We start from the raw sequence: 20,108 nt of genomic DNA, 5'->3' as shown, positions 1-20,108 counted from the left end.
TAGTTGGAATAAGCGGAGCAAAATTGCTCGAGGTAAACGTAGTGAGAGAAAAAGAAGGAAATAATGAAACAATAATTCTGAATATGAATATGCTTTATTTCTTAGTTAATTACATTTTTATTAACTAGTAGCTTAATATTTTAACCCTAACCGAAAATTATACACAATGACTCGCTTCTAAAAAAAAAACAAATTGGTGAATTGAGGTGATTATGGCACAAATAAATGTAAACATGAACGAAAAAAAGAACATAAATAACTCGGTAAAAAAATGCCTTAAAACCTATAAATACATTCTTCGGAATCCAAGAGTCGATCGTTCGATCGCGCTTTCCTCTTTTTTTTAAATCAAATACAGACTAAACACTCTGTATTGTCGAGGAAATTTACCAAAAATATATATACACTCAAATCGGTAAGGAAGGTAAGCAGGCTTGAACAAATATTATAATACAATAATCAAAAAGGCCACTTAGCTGTATGTCACATTTTTTTACATATACCGGTATAGAAACAGCACTAAAAGCTCGTGTTAAATCAATTCACTTTTAAAGGAAGTGCTTTCCTAAGCAAGCACAATATATTAGCTATATAAATACACGTTAACATTACTACGGCACTTTTACTTTTAAATTTGGCATCACCGCGACCTAAAAAAGTGTTAGTGCAAGGGTAAATGTTAGTAAGGGAACTAAAAATAAGTTAAGAGAAGAAACCAAGGGACTGCTGGTTGGATCCGAAGGTATTAGACTCAATACTTGGACCACTCTAGCCCGGACTACAGTGCGCGCGCTGTACTACAAGTGCCACATCCACTTTCAAGGTTCTGTGAACCTTTAAGTAAACGCCGAAGACGGAAAATGGAAAGTTGCTTGCTTGCCTCCACTTCAAACCTGGTGGCTCACTAAGACACGGTTAACATGCAAGGATGCGGTGCTGCAGGTGATGATGTTGAGTTAGCCGAGCACCAGGTTGGAAGCCTTCAAAAATATCCGCGTACTTGCCATTAAGTCTAATGTTAGTAGTCGCTTTACACTGGAATGTGATTTTTGTTAGTAAGTACTCGGCAAGAAGAACTTTCCGTTTGTGTGCGAAAAAGTAAGACCCAACCACCCCAGTTTTACGTGTTAGTACAAAGAAGGCCACGGCGACGTGCTCTAGATCGAAAATTTCACTCCACATCTCAAAACAAAAAGACTTTAATAAGGCTCCATATAACCTTTCAATGTCAAACAGCTGAAAGTTACGTGGCAATACCCTCAAAAAGCCTCGGGAATTGAGGGAGTTAGAAAAAAAAAAAGTGCCGCACAAACTCAGATATGTAAAGGACGACAACGAGAAGCGGGCGGTAACACGAGAGGCGCTGGTTACGTCACGGAAGCATTAATGTAAAAAATGATTTACTATACAGTGCGTCCCAAATTTGGCCCTAGTCTAATAGTTTGATAACTCGTAATGTACCTGCATACTAAAATTCGAAATCCAAGGAGAAGAATAATTATAATTGTAAAACAAGGTGGTGTTCAAATAACAACTAATATAAAAAAAAAGTAACGTGACGTCGATATCCATATTTTGTTTTGAAATTTTTGTAAAGTGTCAATGGCAATGAGTTGGAGTTGAGTAAGTTTATTTAAATTACCTCAAAATGTTTTTTTTTTTTTATTTCTCTCAGGAGTACAAGACCTAAAGTTTTGACTTAAAAATTAAAAATCTTTATTTTCTTTCGAAGAAATTTATATCCAGATATAGAAATTAATTTCTGATATCAGACAGATCAAAAAATAGTGTTTTAAGAGCACTTCAAATTTTCTCCCGTTTGGATTTTCTACCAAGAAAAACAAAAGTATAGAAATTTTGATATTAAATATGTGAAATTATTTATCTTCACTTGGAGAGTTTTTATCTAACCATTGGGAGTAGAAAGAAAGTTTTGATATTAAAAATTTGTGACTCTTGAGCAAACTTAGCCCAGAAATCTTAATTTAGTGCGATATTGAATAGCAATGTCGCGCAACCCTTTACTCAATTAAAGTTACTATTTCAAAATGTTCACTTTGACACGTCATCTGTCACTGCAGTAGAACAGCTGAAACGTTGGTAGAACTGGTTTTTAATGAATAAAAAACCCAATTCAGTGCGGTACTACTACATTACATCTAATAGACGGTAGGTCCAAATTTGGAACAGGCCGTATCCGATCGAAATTATTTTTGGCTAAATCTAGCGCTTAACATATAAATATCATTCGCTTAAAGCTATTTTATAATACATCACAACACCAGTCTAGGTTAATAATCTTTACATTTTGCAATATCCTTTTATTATTAATGTTTAGTCTCCAACTTTCACCGTAAAGCTGCCTTTACGCCAGTTACCGTAAAGACGGCTTTACGAGTCAAAATTGTCGGATAAGTACGATGATCTCTTTGTTAACCCAAAGTAGTACGGTAACCAATTACGGTTCAGGCTCGGCCTAAACTAAAGATAATCACTCCTTCACAGCATTTATTGTTTTAGTAGTGTTTGTCAGAACCGATCAGTGTCCGGTATAACGGCCGATTTCGGGACGAGACCCTTTTGGGCGCCGCGACAACACAGCAGCCATTTGTCGTCCACTTCCAGCACGACTTTGAGTATTTCACCCTCGTTGTACGATAAGTGGCCGCTGTCCGATGGCAGACGATGACTCAGGGTGCGCACCCTTCTATAAGGTTTCGTTATTATTTTACACTCAAATATCATTACAGAATGGGAAATGTTAACAGTGTAAGTTTGGATTATTCCCTAAAACTTGTTAGTCCAAATTGAACAGGGTTAAAACGACAGTTTGAAAAAAAAATCAGACTCATGCTAACCATCATCAGTTACCTACAGTCAGATAAAGCTAATGGTCACGTGTGGGGTGTGTGTTACGGGACTATGAGGCCGCTGTGCTCGTATATCGTGTGAAAACTGAAAATAAAGAGGAAAGGAACGTAAAGTAACCGCGGGGATTCAATCCCTATTTTCCACCTAATGCAACTGCTGATTTTCTGTACAATATAAAGAGATTAAATGTAACTGGTAATCGAATAAGATTATTGCATCAGAAATCTAATGTTGAATTAAACCGGCAGAAATAAAAACATAACTTTTCAAACATCTAAGATTTTTTACTATCGCAAATACACTAGAATGATGATAGAACGTTATTTGCATGAAAATCCATTTGAACATCAGATTGATTAGGTAACAGTGAGCGTTATTGTCATGTTTAAAAGCAGTAATTTAACAGTTGATTATAGAATAAATGTGAAAACAAATGTTCAATAAATTGTTAACCACACTACCTCCATTTAACCAACACTCTATCTCTAATACAGGGTGTCCCACGACGAAAGACATCGATTGATATTGGAAAAAGTATAAATAGGAGAGTTTTGAAAATTTGGCAGGATACTGATGTGGGCATGCCCAATCCAACTAAAATATTTTCAAGATGGTTGCACTTCCGTTTATACCGGAAGTCAATCACAACTTTAGAACACCCTATATATTATTACATATTTGGATTCCTCACAAAATTCTGACCAACTTTTGTGTAGAATGCCCTATGCCTATCTCTAGCCGTTTTCGAAATATTTGATGTTTTTCCAAAAAAGTGACAGTTGCAACACTCAACATATTTTTGTACTCTGTCAAAACCGTATTTCATTTTGCAATGAAACTTTGGGTTACTGTAAATAAAGGATCGTTTTATTAAACTGAGGGTGCGTAATGACTCATTTGTATACAGGGTCGTCAAAAAAAAAATCATAAACTTGCCACTAAAAAAAAAAGAAATATCAAGTTTTTTAAATAGAAACCCACATTTTTTATGACGGAATCATTTTGAGCATTAAAAATTACTATACGTTTCAATTTACTTGCCTATACCTAAATCCAACCCATTTCGTTTTATTTGAGAATAAACATTTTTTTTATTATGCTGCACGGTTGGGATTATCTGGTGTTCTAGTTGGTTATGTTTTTGACACACGGTGATATTGGAGACCTGCAGAGCATGTTAATAACACTAGTTTTGAGTGTTTTGACAACTGCAAATATACCGTAGCGCTTACGTTATTCAAACCAAAATTACTTAAATCTGTTAATTATTTACGGAGAATGTGATAAAGTTGTGAGTAGAACGTGTGAGGTATTTGCCGCTCGTTATCCAGAAAAACCAAAGCCATCACCAAAAGCTGTCAAGCAAATAATTGAAAAATTTTAAGAATACGGGATCTGTGAAGATAAAAGCTATTAAAACAAAACCAATCCTTAATAATACAAATGTAGAAATTGCAATTTTGGGCTATTTTGTTGCAAATCCAACTTCGTCAATAAGACAAGTTTCCGTAGAATCAGGCATATCCTAAAGCTCAATTCAAAGGATCTTGAAGGAACATAAATTTCACCCTTTTTCATTTAAATTAGTGCAACACTTAAAAGAGGTTGAATTTTCGAAGAGAGTGGTTTTTAGTGAGTTTTTGCTGACTAGTCACTATGGAGAAGAATTGTTTTTGAATAATATTATTTAGATCGACGGAGCCAAATTCACTAAAAATGGAATGTTCAATAGACATAATTCACACTACTGGTGTGACATAAATCCACACGTAATTAGAGAGAGACATTTTCAAGAAATCTGGAATTTTATGAATAAGAACTGTTTATTCTCAAATAAAACGAAATGGGTTGTATTTAGGTATAGGCAAGTAAATTGAAACGTATAATAATTTTTAATGCTCAAAATGATTCCGTCATAAAAAATTTGGGTTTCTATTTAAAAAACTTGAAATTTTTTATTTTTTTTTAGTGGCAGGTTTATGATTTTTTTTTGACGACCCTGTATACAAATGAGTCATTACGCACCCTCAGGTTAATAAAACGATCCTTTATTTACAATAACCCAAAGTTTCATTGCAAAATGAAATACGGTTTGACAAAGTACAAAAATATGTTGAGCGTTGCAACTGTCACTTTTTTGGAAAAACATCATATATTTCAAAAACGGCTAGAGATAGGCATAGGGCATTCTACACAAAAGTTGGTCAGAATTTTGTGAGGAATCCAAATATGTAATAATATATAGGGTGTTCTATTTAAAATAAGAAAGTTGTGATTGACTTCCGGTATAAACGGAAGTGCACCATCTTGAAAATATTTTAGTTAGATTGGGCATGCCCACATCAGTATCCTGCCAAATTTTCAAAACTCTCCTATTTATACTTTTTCCAATATCAATCGATGTCTTTCGTCGTGGGACACCCTGTATATTCGAAGAATCCTTTCAGTCAAATTTGGGACACTTTGTACAACCGAATGTCAATCTTATTCGATCCCTTTTTACATTCGACAACTTTCAATTGGTCCATAACCACACTAATTATGTACAGTATTTAAATAAATAAAGGAAAATACTTACTTGGGTGGAACATTCCGTGGAACACCGGAAATCGGTCGGCGATTCAACGAACTGGACGCTGCCCTCCTTTGCGGCACCACTTTCGGACTCTTACCACTCTGACTGACAGGTTTATAGGGTAAACTGCTCGGTCTTTGGGCTTCGTGAGTGGTTTCGACCCGATCCACTCGACTCGTTCTCGGTCCGGGCTTTTTAGCAGGCGACTGACTGGCAATCGTCGACCCTTTGACGATTTGTTTGCACCCTTGAGGACTGGTAACTTTTTTACTGGCCGAAATTGGAACTGGGATACCCGACGGTCTGACTGGTGACGTGATCGGCCTACATTAATAACAAGTAATTGATGAGATGGTAAAAAGGGGTAAAATATCAATATTCATTTCAACAAAATTAATCTACAAGAAACAGGTCTACTTTTGGTTTCACAAAATGAGTTTTACTGTCTATGAGACAGTGTAATGCATATTTTAGTAGCACTGGCAATTAAAGCTGAGTTTATACAGCGCACAATGCATAACTTAATGCATAACATAGAAAGTTGGCTTTACAGTAATGCCTACTGTCGTTTATACAGTTGTACGCGTGCGCAAAATTTTGTAATGTCATATTTTGACATCCGCCGTCCGTCATTGTATTGTGTTATTGTTTTGCTTATGAATTGTGGATTTGGATTGTTCAAGAATTGTTGTTTGTTGTTGATTTTGTATTTGTGATTTTTTGGTCATTTAGTGCAATAAAAACAGTTGAAGTGTCTACGGAAAAAACAAAGTTCAGTGGTAAAAATTATCTAGAGCTAATTTGTTTCTCTTTACATCAAGAATTTATTAAACAATTGCAGATGGAACCTTGGCAACAATTGGGGCTTCTACTCTTGATGGGTGCTGCAGCTACAGCATTAGTTAGTTAGTTAGTTAGTTAGTTAGTTAGTCTTCTTTATTTCTAATTATGGTCACAATACATTTCCTGTAACTACAAAAAACATACATGAAAACACAAAAAGAAACAGCGTCATTTTAAGAATGAGTGTACACCTAATAGTCTCTTACATAATCCCTGATACAATATGGCTCTAAATTAATTAACATCTGTTTTACCTTTCTTTTAAAAAGTTTCTCATTTCTTTCTAATTTTAAATCATTTTGTAATGTATTAAAAAGCTTCAAACAGGCATAATATGGATTTTTTTCGGTTATAGTTAATCTGTGTATCGGATAATTTACATTTACGCTTCGAGTGTTATAACTATGATGTACCTCCAGATCAAACATACTTTTGTTTTTGAAAAAGAAAACTATACATTCATAAATATATAGTCCCCACACCGTCAGAATGCCATTAGCTTTGAAAACCCCCCTGCAGCTCTCCCTGTATCCCATTTTCTTGACTATTCTGAGTGCTCGTTTTTGTAAAACAAAAATTTTTTCCATTAAGCTATTAGAACCCCAAAATATTATCCCATACTTGAGCACAGATTCAAAGTTTGCGTAATATAGGATTTTTAATGTTCTTTCATTCATGTATTTCGCAGTGACTCGTATGCCATAGCAAACTGAACTAAGCTTTTTGTTTAACTCTAAAATATGATTTGACCAGTTTAGGAATTCATCCAAGTGAATTCCAAGAAATTTGGTATGTTCTACTAGCTCTGTATTTGATTGTCCAAAAGTTAGTGTTCCAGGTTTTTCAATTTTGAATTGTTTTGTTCTAAAGAGTAGAACCTTTGTTTTATTATTATTAAGTAATAATCTGTTACTTTTAAACCAATCTTGTGCTCTGCAAAATAAGTTTTCTCCCGATAGTGCTAGGCTTTCTACATTTCTTCCCCCTGTCAATAAATTCGTATCATCGGCATAACACGTCACATGCTCATTTCCTGAAAGCAGAATGTTGCTCAGGTCATTAAGAAATACAATGAATAAAATAGGTCCCAATATGCTTCCCTGTGCAATTCCAATTTTATTTTCCTTCAGACTTGAGAAATAATTTTGTCCATTTTTTAATATTTTAACTTTTTGTTGCCTATTAGTTAAATATGATGAAAACAAATGTAATGTTTGACCTCGCACACCGTAAGCCTTAAGTTTTCTAAGTAACATATCTGGGTCAACACAGTCGTACGCCCTTGACAGGTCCAAGAAGATGCCAATCGCCAGGTTACCTTTTTCCATACTTTCTAATATCCGTTTTGTAAAGTTAAATATTGCAGTCTGCGTGGACCTTCCAGGCACATAACCATGCTGATTTAAGCTCAATAAATTACAATGCTTGAAAAAATCTATCAACCGTTTACACATACATAATTCAAAAATTTTTGAAAAAGCCGGCAACAAACTAATAGGCCTGTAGTTTTCCATCAAATCCGCATTTCCTTTTTTAAATAAAGGCTTAATCAACGCTATCTTTAATTGCTCTGGAAATATACCATGTTTGAAGGAATTATTAATTATATGGCAAAGCACATCTTTAACAACCGGAATAGCTGGTTTGATGATGCTGCATTAAGCTTAGATGTCAAGAAAAGGAGAATACGGAGGTTTAAAACGCGACCTATGAATAGAAAACGCAATGAACATAGTGTTTTTGTCAAAATAGTTTGCAGAAAAACATGATACAGAGCAGTTTTTCAAATATACGCGTATGACTCCAGAACTGTTTCATAAGTTATTAGCTCTTGTGGGGGCCATTCCTGCAGAAAGACAAGACAAAAAATCGAATTAGCCCAAAACAACGTCTTGCCCTCACTCTGCAGTAAGTATATTCTCAATTCCAAATAAAAATGTGTAGTATTGCTAGTTCTGTTTTTCAGTTATTTATCAGAAGGTTATTCTATGCAGGAAATAGCATGGAATAATAACACCTGAACGCTGCCATCTTGTGTTGCGAGTGGTGGTTGGAATCATCATGGTCGGTTTGTGTTGGCTTTCTAAATATAGAGAATTCTAATATATTGTTGTTATTAAAAATGTTTTTTTCCCCTTTTCCAACTTTACAACAGCAAGCACACCTTTTTTGCCTTAAGCCGGATTTATAGATTTGCGTAGCGTAACACAACGCAATCCTAGCGCAGCGTAGCACAGCATAGCGCAATTTTCTTACATAGTGCAATTTATAGATTCATTTGTTTAAGATGTGAGTTCCTTTGAATACATGCGCGTCAAACAAAGACTGACAAGCGACAAGTGACATTTTTCTTGAATCACTTTAATGTATTAGCAATCACTTGCCATGAATCGGCTTGCATAATAAGATTTTTTAAATTTTTGTTTTTCATGTCATACAAATGTGGAAACGACTGTATTAATTCAATTAGTTGACCGTCAGTGTCCATTTTCTCTGGTAACGATATACAAATTTGCTTAATACTAATATTATCAATAAAATAATCATATTGACTATTGTTGGAAAACCTAACCAAATAAGTACCTATCGATCTCCCAATCTGCCAATTGTCAGTAACTAAAACAGATTTCTTCTTTACCCAGAAAAATAACCTATTTTCATTGGCTAGACGCGAGGTGCACAGCGTAAGCGTAGCGTAAAAGTTGAAAATTACCAACTCTTGCGATGCGCTGCGTTGTACTTATGTTGTGCTACGCTACGCTTGTGCATCTATAAATTGATCAACATATTCTGGATGATTCAACTTTCTTACGATGCGCTAGGATTGCGTTGTGTTACGCTACGCAAATCTATAAATCCGGCTTTATCGTCCTTATCTGTGCTTGACATGATTGACAAATGGCAAGTGACAGAAAAATAACATTTCACATTGCAATGACATTTATCAAGTGTTGTCATAAACTCATTTCATTGGTTAAAAATTATATGTTGTGCGACTGTATAAACACCAAAAAGAAACATTTGTGATTTCTTGTGCAATGTTATGCATTAAGGCATTGTGCGCTGTATAAACCCAGCTTAACTCCCTAAATACAATGAACTCATTTTAGGCAAAAAATGGCATTAGTCAAACCAAATTAACAGTAACTCACCTAGGGATCTTCGATTTAGAGTGGGTGGGACTGGGTGGAGGTGAGTCTTGTTCCACCGAATCCCGACCGCTCAGAAGCTCCCACTTTTGTTGCAGTTTTTTGAATCGTCTACCGTTGAGTGGTTTTTCGTCGGAGTAGTTTGAGTCTAACGACTCCGGGCCGGCTTTAGTGTCTTCCGGCTGTCCATGAGGGCTTTCCAAACTGTCAACATACTCTTCGTCTTCCTTAGAGAGGCGGTCGTACGCTTGGAACAGTTTGGAATTGGTCGGGATCGTTGACCATCTGAAACAGTTTTTTACAACACTAATGCAAAGCACATGTTTGTTTTATGAATTACCGCTTCTTGGCGACATTATTAATATCTTCACCGAGTTTGAAGCTAGGAATTGTTGAAACACCCGGCTCAATGCAGCTTCTAGGCCGCTCCCGATCGCCCCTTCTTGATCTTCCGGAAGAACTAACCGGCTCACCCTGCACAGTCTTATTTGTAGCTTCCGACTCCGAAGTGGATCGGCCATTTGAATATTTGTTCGACAAAAATTGCTTCAGAGCGTTCGATGGTGAGTACTAAACAAAAACTCAATAGAACCACTATTTTTAACCACGTCAAAGTGAAATAATTACTTTTTGTGTCGGGCTGGAAGGTTGATGGTACGAATCCATTCGTTTGAAACTGAGGTGCAATTGTTTGTACTCGAACAACAAATCGAACTGGAAAGGTAAGAAAGCTAAAGGCTGCAACGCGGCTACCATAGAATCCAACATGCTACGTAGATTAGTTCCACCTGTGTGTGATAGTAACAGTAACGAATCAGCCGTGTAGTGTTTTTTGAGCACGCTTTCTCTAGTTCGTAAGTAGCTGATCCAGGCATCCAGCGAACGCACGTTGAGCAATCCAAAGATGAAGGCGTTGAATTTGACTAACCAAGCACAATTTACAGTAATAAATGTACAATTTTATCAAATTAAACTCACCTAATCCTTCGCTTATCACATCTTCGCTATTAATCTTCATTACCAGGTCGTTCAAAGCTTTGGTTAAAGGTCCCTGTTGTGATGAAGCTTCCACCACTTGCCACACGGAGTTGTTGATGGCGCCAAAACTAGTTTCCAAACAGGGTTTAAGACCGTCGCTAAAAACTGCATATAGAGCGGGGCAGAGAGTAGTTAAGGCTAATTTAGCACTGGTCGGATCAATAGCCGAGTCGCCTGTAACAAAATAATTTTTATTTAGCACAAACTTAAGTGTGGTGTTAAGAATGACAGTAGTTTTTAAAAGAACTAATAAGTTTCTAAATTTATGTACAAATCTGGATAAATGGATACTTTCCAAGAAGCTGTGTTGTTATTAGCCATTAGGAGGTATACTAGACGTACTAATCAAACGGTTTTAGTGCAATTTTGTTGCTGTAACTTTCTTGCAAAAATAAACTTTTCGGCAAGTTTATTGATGTTTGCATTACAGTAAGAAAGTTTATTGTCATTTCAGAAAGTAACTTCTGCCCTTGCCTTCCTCCTGAAATTCCTGACTGTCAATACTGTCATCAATGTCAGTTGTTATAAATTGTTTCTTGTTTATTTGTGGAAGCTAAAGTCTGCTGAAGCCCAATAATACATCAACCGCTCAACACTAGTGGATTTTGTGCCGAGATGGTAGAGTTATCGAGCTACAGGGTGTTAAAAATGTATTCTCATTTAGTATTAAGGGCCACGAGATATCACGGGACTAGAAAAAAATTTGCTGAAAGTAGCAAACAAGACGATAAATAATAGATACTGTTCTCGCGGTCTAAGTTTACCCGTGCGTCATCCCCCTGTGATTTAGAAGTAGACATGCATTATTGACTTCATCCTTGTCTATTGTTCACTTTCAGAAAGGGTAAATATCTAAGCGAATGTCTTCCAAAGAAAAACATTTACTGATTAGCGCTTCTATTTCAGTTATCGTCAGTTTGACAACCATCGAAATTTATTTGATTTGTTTACTATTAATTCTTTTCCGTTTCTTTGTGTTGTTAATCATTTATAAAGTTTTCTGTTTACCACACCACCACATTTCTTTTAAGAGCTATTGTTTCTACGCTTTTAACATTCTGTAAGTACTTTCATAATATTATTATTAATATTTTTATTTTTTTTATGTCGGCTGTCACGATCTAATCAAAATTGGCACAATTACTAACCTGTTTTGAAAAAAAAGTTGGAGTGTCTATTATGATTTTTATTTAGCCATTTGATTTTTCCTTAATTCGGAATTACTTACTATTACAGTATTTTTTTAGAAAATGCCTGGAAAAATTCTCTACAGACAAGCCCAGCAGTTAATTCTTAACCTTTGTGAATATTTTGAATTGGAAAAAACTAATGGAGGACCTTTAGAAGCTTTATCATCTGTTCAGGAAGAAAATAAGAAATTTTAAGACCTTACATATTCTTACTGATTACTTTTTTTTGATACTAGAAGGTTGTAGCTGCTTTGAAAATTTCCCGCAAACCAGTTTATTCGATTCGGGAAAAGCAAGCAAGTAATCTTATGATTTCCTCACCTAGAAAACCTAAATCGAGACTTTATCGACGGGTCAAGACCACTGATTTATCTGAAAGCATTAAAATGTTCGAAATACATTATACAGTGTGGAACAGCCAAATGGAATAAATTCGATAACGAATAAATGAGAGCGTGTTGGGAAAAACGCTTGGACACGTCGATTTGTATTTTTAGATGCGCATTTATTAAAAAAAATAAAAATTATATAGGGTGTGTCATGTGACATTGGCCGATACCAACTTTCTTATTTTAAATACAACCCCCTGTATATTATAATTTTTTTGGATTCTTCAGAAAATTCTAGACATAATTCATGTACAATGTCCCATACCTATCTTCAACTGTTTCGGAAATATTAAGTGTTTTCAGATGTATTACAACAATTAACATTAAAAAAAGAAAATTATTTTATTTCACAAATTCGCTACATTACACTCAATACTTATTTTCACGAACATTTTGAACATCTCTTACTTTGAAATTAATGTTTTTTTGTTTTTTTTTGATATTATTTGTGAAATAAAATAATTTTCTTTTTTTAATATTAATTTTAGTAATACATCTGAAAACACTTAATATTTCCGAAACAGTTGAAGATAGGTATGGGACATTGTACATGAATTATGTCTAGAATTTTCTGAAGAATCCAAAAAAATTATAATATACAGGGGGTTGTATTTAAAATAAGAAAGTTGGTATCGGCCACTGTCACATGACACACCCTATATAATTTTTATTTTTTTTAATAAATGCATATCTAAAAATACAAATTGACGTGTCCAAGCGTTTTTCCCAACACGTTCTCATTTATTCGTTATCGAATTTATTCCATTTGGCTGTTCCACACTGTATGATATGTACAACGATAGTATGTTAATAATAGTAAAATATATCTACTTTTGTAAGAAACATCTATTAACATTTCATTGTTTCCAGAGACTGAGATTTTTGGGTTGCATTATAGATTTTTCATAAAAATTTCTTCAAACATATTAATAATAAAGTCATAGAAAAAATAAAATAAGCGTCTAAAATGTTTTCCAGCGGGTTTAAAATAAAATAAGTGGATTGTAACCTGAAAATGAGATATGAGATACTACAGCATCACTCAGAATGTCTTATTGAATTTTTAATTTGTTGTATTTACTTTAGAGAAACATATAACCATCCAGAACCTAAATTAAAAGCTTAAAGTTAAAGAAATACTACATATTGGTGATACATCTCTGCGAATTTTGGTAAATAAATTAGGTTTCAAATTTAGACAGAATTCTATGATCCAAACAGAGACTTCTCATAAATAAAAAATGTTATTTCGGTCAAGATATTTTTGATTTGCTTTGGTATAAGGTTGTTTTAGTGCAAATTTGCAGCCAAAGATCTCTACTTTCTGACTGACAATACAAATTTTAAACGTGACGAAGCTTTAGATACGCCCTTTTCTATAATATGAACACAACAGGGGGCCTATTCTTGAAAGCAGGGAATGGAATTCTCAAGAGAAGTGTTGATAGAATGTGACAGAAGAAGCTGACAATGGCGGGTTCCTGTTACATTCTACAGGTCTTTTTCTTGATAATTTCCTTCCCTCGTTTCAAGAATACGCACCCTGGTTTGTTGACGAAAACTTGATTTGATTCATATGATTATAAATGACGTAGCCTTCGTGACGCACGGGTAAACTCACTCCGCGAGAACTATATACCAAACGTTTTAGGAAAAGAGATAATTATTTCACCCAATTGCCTTGGTCGCAATTATCAATGTATAAAACAACTAAATCGCATTTTTAACTCTTTTTGTGTTTTTTATTACATTTTGACAACAACGTATTTTTTAAATTATTTTTATCTTTGAACCTAGAGTGATTAAAACATTTACATTTAATGAAACTTGTCTGTTATTTATGCTACAGGTATTGCTAATTAGCAATCACACCAATTAATAAAATTGATGCTCACTTTCAGCACACAAAACCGTTTTTTTTGCTTTCTAATTTGCTATGCATCAACCTTGAAATCATTTTTTGTTTAAAATTCGTCACAAAATAAAGAACTTACCTAGAGCGTTCAATTCCTGTTGGTCTGATGCGGGTGAAAAATGCTGCATAACCTGCTCCACAGCGTCCAAAACTCCATTAATCAGCGATCTTTTCTGCACATAATTATCAGATGCGGTTTTGCATAAATGAACGGGAGTTGCCTGCGGACTAGAGTAATTAGGACTGTTTTCATTCTCCTCGCAAATCGTCATGTCGGTGACCGTTTTTGGCTGGAAGTTCCGTTGCAGCAAGAACGCAGAGACATTTGGAGAGTTATTTGGTGGATGACCCTGGCGAGCACGATTCACACTCAGTTTTTCGGCAAAACTAACCGACTTTTTGCCTCCAAAGTGTTCAGAATCCTCCTAAACTCATGTTACTACAATCGATTCAACCGAGTTATACCAGTCACTCACCTGATTGATTTTCAAAGCCAAAAACTTGCTCACATAACTGCGTAGATGCATTAAGCTTTCTTCGGTTTTTTCCTCGTCTGATGCACTCGAGAAACCGCTAAGTTTTAGAAACTCTTCCAGTTGTATCAACTCGTCATTGCTCATCAGTGGCAGCGCATATTCCGGCTTAGTATTGAGGATTTCTTTTTCGTCCATACTGCTGCTTGAAGTTCCAGCATCCACACCTTCATCTTCGGTTTCTGAGAATCTCTTATTGCGGTTCAGAACGTAAACTTCAGGGACTGATCGCCTTTTGTTCAATTCGTCACTAGCCAAATCTTCTTCACTGGTTTCGTACATGCTGTACCTTTTGTTCAATTCCGCTTTGCGCAAAATTCCTCTCGGCAATGGTGGTCTGGGTGGGATGTTTTCCTGCTGCGTTACGGTTCGCAAAGTGCAATGAGGAGTGGTAGTAATACACGGTGACTGTTTGTCGCTGAAAAAATGAAACCAGTTGATGATGCAGTGTGTAATTTGCAATTTCATGTAGTGCGTACCTATTCATAAGGCTGGCTTCCGAACTGGTCACGCTATCGTACCGATAAACAAAAAGAGGATTGTTGGTGTGAGCGGCCGGACTGTTTTGGGAGTCGGTCAAGATGGTGGAAGATCCACGATAGCCGCTGCTTGGTTGTGTTGCGGTGCTCGAACTTGATGATATGTTGTTTTGTATTACTTCGCAGCTTAGGGGGCGTTTTTTAGACCTGAAATTTCAAAAAATAGTGAATATTAAGGGGATCGGTAAAGACTTTACGTTTTCCGATAGCGATGCTTGGCCTACGTGTAGAAAAATATATAAAAAACACTGTTCGTTCTTTGTTTCTGTCGATAAAACTACGGCAGTGTTAACGCAGACATTACTGTTTAAGCGACGATGCTCCTAGAGTGATATGGAACAAAGATGCAAGATTTCCGCTCCGAAATTCGAGCAACTTTTTAGTACTATCTTTTAACCCAAATTACGACTTTAATTTTTAACTTATTTGCCTGATTTTTTTTTATTAAATAGCTAAATGTTTGGGGAATGTGCGAAAGTTATTTTTGTCACCAAAAAAGTTTTGCAGGTAGGAAAAATAGTGACTGGAAAATTATGGTAATTTTAGCATTTTGTTAACATGCTTCTAAATATTTTAATTGACGTACTATTAAAATTATATTGACTTTCGCACATTCTAGCAAGTATCTTCTTTCATATGCCGTTTAAAAAATAGCAATATCTAGCCTAGTTTTTTTTTTAATTTGGGTTAAAAGATTGTCATAAAATGCATTGAATCTCCCATAAGACGTTTTGCTTTACCGATGCCCTTAAAGTCAAAAGTCTTTGTCGCAAACAGAATTTTGACATTGCCAGCTTTGTTTATTTTGGAAACGGTGTCCCTGATGCATAAGAAGTACGGCACGACCCTGTGTGAGAGTTTGTCTGCTTATGTCACCAGGCAGTCATATATGTTGCCATTACCTATTCCGGTGACCTCTCAGGTGCTTAACTCATTGGTGTATAATGGACGTGGGCTGTTCAATCATTTGCCTACTGGCATCAGAAAGATTTCTGAGGGGGGCAGATTTAGAAAGGAGGTCAAGATGTTGCTCATTGAGAGAGCCTACTATAATGTTAGTGAATATTATGCGGAACGGTTTTAAATTTCTAATTGTCTTTATGTGCATATGTACCTCTAAGTTATTGAAATTGTTTTTATACTAAACTTTTATACATGTAATTTGTTAGTGATAACGTGACTGTGGGTTGGACAAGTTGTATTATAACTTTATTTGTATGTGTATAGTATGGCTTTGTTTACAACTATTTTTAGTTAAAAAACAATAAAGCGTATTTTGATTTGATTTGATTTGAAAAATTAAAACAACAATAATGGATCGAATAATTTACAAAACTATAGAATGCTTAAAATAGTCATATGGCTCAAACTTAGTTAAAAAGGTTTAGGCCTAAGATCAGCTTGATGGCTATTGTCAGTTGTACAGGGTGCTGCATTTTCGATGGTTTTACGGGGTACAGAGAAAACGGTAATAGATAGAAAAAAAGTAGCATTCATGTTCCGATCTATTTTTCCGAGCTGAGATGACTGGCGAAGAGTGGGCTGCGCAAACTTCTTTTGTTTCAAAGATACGGGGGGCTTTTGAAAATTGGTCATTTTGGAACCTCCTCTGTATTTCATTTGCTATTAAAGTTGTCAAAAAAGGAAAAACGGTTTCCGGTAGAAGTTTTGACGTAGAATCCAATGGCGTAGTCAGTTTTTTTCTATTACGTTTAGTTTCTGACATATGACAGTAAGTTATATTTTTTTAAATAGAACACCCTATATATTTTTAGTTCATTTAATTCTGTTGATTTTTACTTTTTCAACGGTGTATTAAAACATACAGTGTGGAACAGCCAAATGGAATAAATTCGATAACGAATAAATGAGAGCCTGTTGGGAAAAACGCTTGGACACGTCGATTTGTATTTTTAGATGGGCATTTATTAAAAAAAAAAAAAATTATATAGGGTGTGTCATGTGACAGTGGCCGATACCAACTTTCTTATTTTAAATACAACCCCCTGTATATTATTAGTTTTTTGGATTCTTCAGAAAATTCTAGACATAATTCATGTACAATGTTCCATACCTATCTTCAACTGTTTCGGAAATATTAAGTGTTTTCAGATGTATTACAACAATTAACATTAAAAAAATAAAATTATTTTATTTCACAAATAATGTAAAAAAAAAACAAAAAAACATTAATTTCAATGTAAGAGATGTTCAAAATGTTCGTGAAAATAAGTATTGAGTGTAATGTAGCGAATTTGTGAAATAAAATAATTTTCTTTTTTTAATGTTAATTGTTGTAATACATCTGAAAACACTTAATATTTCCGAAACAGTTGAAGATAGGTATGGGACATTGTACATGAATTATGTCTAGAATTTTCTGAAGAATCCAAAAAACTAATAATATACAGGGGGTTGTATTTAAAATAAGAAAGTTGGTATCGGCCACTGTCACATGACACACCCTATATAATTTTTATTTTTTTTAATAAATGCGCATCTAAAAATACAAATCGACGTGTCCAAGCGTTTTTCCCAACACGCTCTCATTTATTCGTTATCGAATTTATTCCATTTGGCTGTTCCACACTGTATAAGTTTGTAAACGTTAATCTTGGTAATTAGAAAAAAAGCGTTTCCTTAACAAAAAAGTGCTAAATAATATGTATAAAAATACTCACAGTCGAAACAAAATTTGGCTATGTTCATATTAACATGTTACAAGTCGTTTATAAACAGTTTTTCAACTTCCACCTTAAAAATAGTAGAAAATAGAAATGGCCACTTTTCTTATTAAAGTGACGGTAGAACTGTTTGTAACTTAGATTTTTAATAAGATTTATTAAAAATATTTAATTTTCTGATGTGTTAGTTTATATGATTTCCGATTTTGTTTGGTATTTTAGATATTATCCTTTTTTTAGCTTTAGCAAAGGCCTTTTTTGAAAATAACAGGATTAACCTCCTCAAACTTATATGTTGTAATACACCGTTGAAAAGGTAAAAATCAACAGAATTAAATGACTTAAAAATATATAGGATGTTCCATTTAAAAAATGTAACTTACTGTCATATGTCAGAAACTAAACGGAATAGAAAAAAACTGACCACGCCATTGGATTCTACATGAAAACTTCTACCGGGAACCGTTCTTCCTTTTTCGATAACTTTAAGAGCAACTGAAATACAGAAGAGGTTCAAAAATTACCAATTTTCGAAAACCCCCCGTATCTTTGAAACAAAAGAAGTTTGCGCCGCCCACTTTTCACCAGTCATCTCAGCTCAGCAAAAGAGATCAGAACACGTATGCTACTTTTTTTCTATCTATTACCGTTTTCTCTGTACCCCGTAAAACCATCGAAAATGCAGCTCCCTGTACAGGGTGGCCTAATTTGCTTGTTTATATGGAATTATTAGGATAGAATTATACATATCTTCTCCTTTTAGAACAACAGACTGATAATTTGAAGAGAACAAACAATAAATCAGCGGTCAAATCAATGACCAGTAAATTGTTTACCTGATATGTTTGTTGATCATTTACAGATACTGTTTGTGCGGTCGATTGTATCGTATTTCCGGACGAAATCTTATTAACCTTAATTACTGCGAAAACCATTGATAGTAATAATTATCACTAGCCACATGTTTTTTTTTCTTTAAATAAAGTTCTGAAGTAAAAAAATTGAAAATAAAAGTAACAAAATCTTTACGTCATGGTTTAAAAAATGTGCCAATATATATTTACCAGTATTCAAGTTGTTTAATGGTACTGGATTTAAAATGTTCGGGTAAAAAATTAACTCACCTAACAAATGAAGGTCTGTCCCGCATTCCCGGCTTGATATGACTGGAAATCTCCGGTACATCAGCCAAAATCTTCCGGTACTCTTGCGGCAGCAGTACGTTTAACGAGTCCCAATCTTTAACATGGCCAAATCCGCGTCTCTTGAGCATTTCGATGTCGTTAAAGCTGAACGGCCTGCGTCGATTGAGCAACGGCACTTTTGGTGCTTTTTGCGGCATGAACAGCACATTGTCCACGGCGCTTTTCTCGTTCAGAAAGTCCAAATTGGGCAGCACATAGTTGGGATAGAGTACGTACACAGGCTTTTCGATTTCGCCCTCTTTCTTCAGTTTGCTTAAGAATGACGGTTCCACTACTTTGACAGGTTGCGCCGTATTAACAGAAGCATTGACAGCTTTCTTCAAATTAACGATTTCGGAAAATTGAGAGGTTTGGATGCTTCTGTCTAGAAGATCGTTCTTTACTTTCAGGAAGGTACGTGGTCCAGCGCCCACTTGTGAGGAATTGTTGTTATCAATTTTTGGTATTTGAACTTCTTTTTCCACGTTGCTTCCAGCCACTTCAGCAGGTCCGTTCTTTGATACATCTTCAGGCTCTTCGGCTATGATTTTATTATTGTCGGAAGCTGAACTGTCGCCGCTTTGCGGCCAATTTTCGGAGGAAGACAAGTGATCGGTGGTTAATGACATTCCTACAGAAAAAAAATTTAATTTACAATTTACAATCACAGTTAATGAGACAATTTGCGGTCAGAACTTACCTTCTTGGCTCATGCTTTTCTGTTTCATAAACAATTTGACCAGGTTCAAGTTTGGATGTTTGTTAGATCCTTCACAACTGCTTGCGTCCACAGATGTAGCCATCTCTGAAAAAGAGCCGCTTCCGCTGCTGCTTTGGATTTGATGATGGATGTTGAAAAGTTTGACAGGGCGTTGTTTCACCGTGTTTGTTTCCTAAAGATGATAGGAAGACTTTTCGTTATCACTTAATTTGTTGAATGAACAAAGTGGATACAAATGATAATTATTTTCACATTCAGATGTACCTGTATGACAACAAAAAGGTCGAGACACCATATGAATTATTCATTGGTAGCATTACCCTATATTGAGTGTATTTATCTGACTGAAGTCTTAATAGTCTCTAGTCCATTAAAATCTTAATAGATCAACGTCTGGTAAAACTTCTGGTTAAATTTTAACATTAATGTTTTGTTGACTTGAAGATTTACTAATACAGTGGTGTAAAAGCAACAAAA

At 35.0% G+C, this 20,108-nt stretch overlaps 1 protein-coding gene and 1 long non-coding RNA gene across 7 annotated transcripts in view; one reads left to right on the top strand and one right to left on the bottom strand.

The window, feature by feature from the left end:
• Positions 1-75: 75 nt before the first annotated feature.
• The window catches only part of LOC145740204 (uncharacterized), a 47,745-nt gene continuing 27,712 nt past the window's right edge, over positions 76-20,108 (bottom strand). For 4 of the 6 annotated variants that reach the window (XM_081995581.1, XM_081995577.1, XM_081995578.1 and 1 more), the window contains 11 exons: positions 19,611-19,803; positions 18,851-19,541; positions 14,983-15,189; positions 14,447-14,921; positions 14,050-14,395; positions 10,417-10,650; positions 10,066-10,361; positions 9,779-10,008; positions 9,442-9,723; positions 5,450-5,770; positions 76-2,707 (listed from right to left, as the gene is read on the bottom strand). In XM_081995581.1, coding sequence (XP_081851707.1) covers positions 2,530-2,707; positions 5,450-5,770; positions 9,442-9,723; positions 9,779-10,008; positions 10,066-10,361; positions 10,417-10,650; positions 14,050-14,395; positions 14,447-14,921; positions 14,983-15,189; positions 18,851-19,541; positions 19,611-19,803 — 3,453 coding nt within the window. In that variant the 3' untranslated portion in view covers positions 76-2,529. Of the gene's footprint in view, positions 2,708-2,871; positions 2,956-5,449; positions 5,771-9,441; positions 9,724-9,778; positions 10,009-10,065; positions 10,362-10,416; positions 10,651-14,049; positions 14,396-14,446; positions 14,922-14,982; positions 15,190-18,850; positions 19,542-19,610; positions 19,804-20,108 lie in introns of all 6 variants that reach the window. The other 2 variants (XM_081995579.1, XM_081995580.1) reach the window with 2 other exon arrangements.
• On the top strand, positions 6,078-8,043 carry LOC145740234 (uncharacterized). The gene is made up of 3 exons (XR_014181374.1): positions 6,078-6,225; positions 6,288-6,351; positions 7,974-8,043. It is a non-coding gene; the product is annotated as an uncharacterized LOC145740234 (long non-coding RNA).

Source organism: Ips typographus, linkage group LG1 (assembly GCF_016097725.1).
Source record: "Ips typographus isolate SLU linkage group LG1, UJ_Ityp_2.0, whole genome shotgun sequence".
Taxonomy (NCBI): domain Eukaryota; kingdom Metazoa; phylum Arthropoda; class Insecta; order Coleoptera; family Curculionidae; genus Ips; species Ips typographus.
This window is presented reverse-complemented; position numbering and strand designations above follow the sequence as displayed.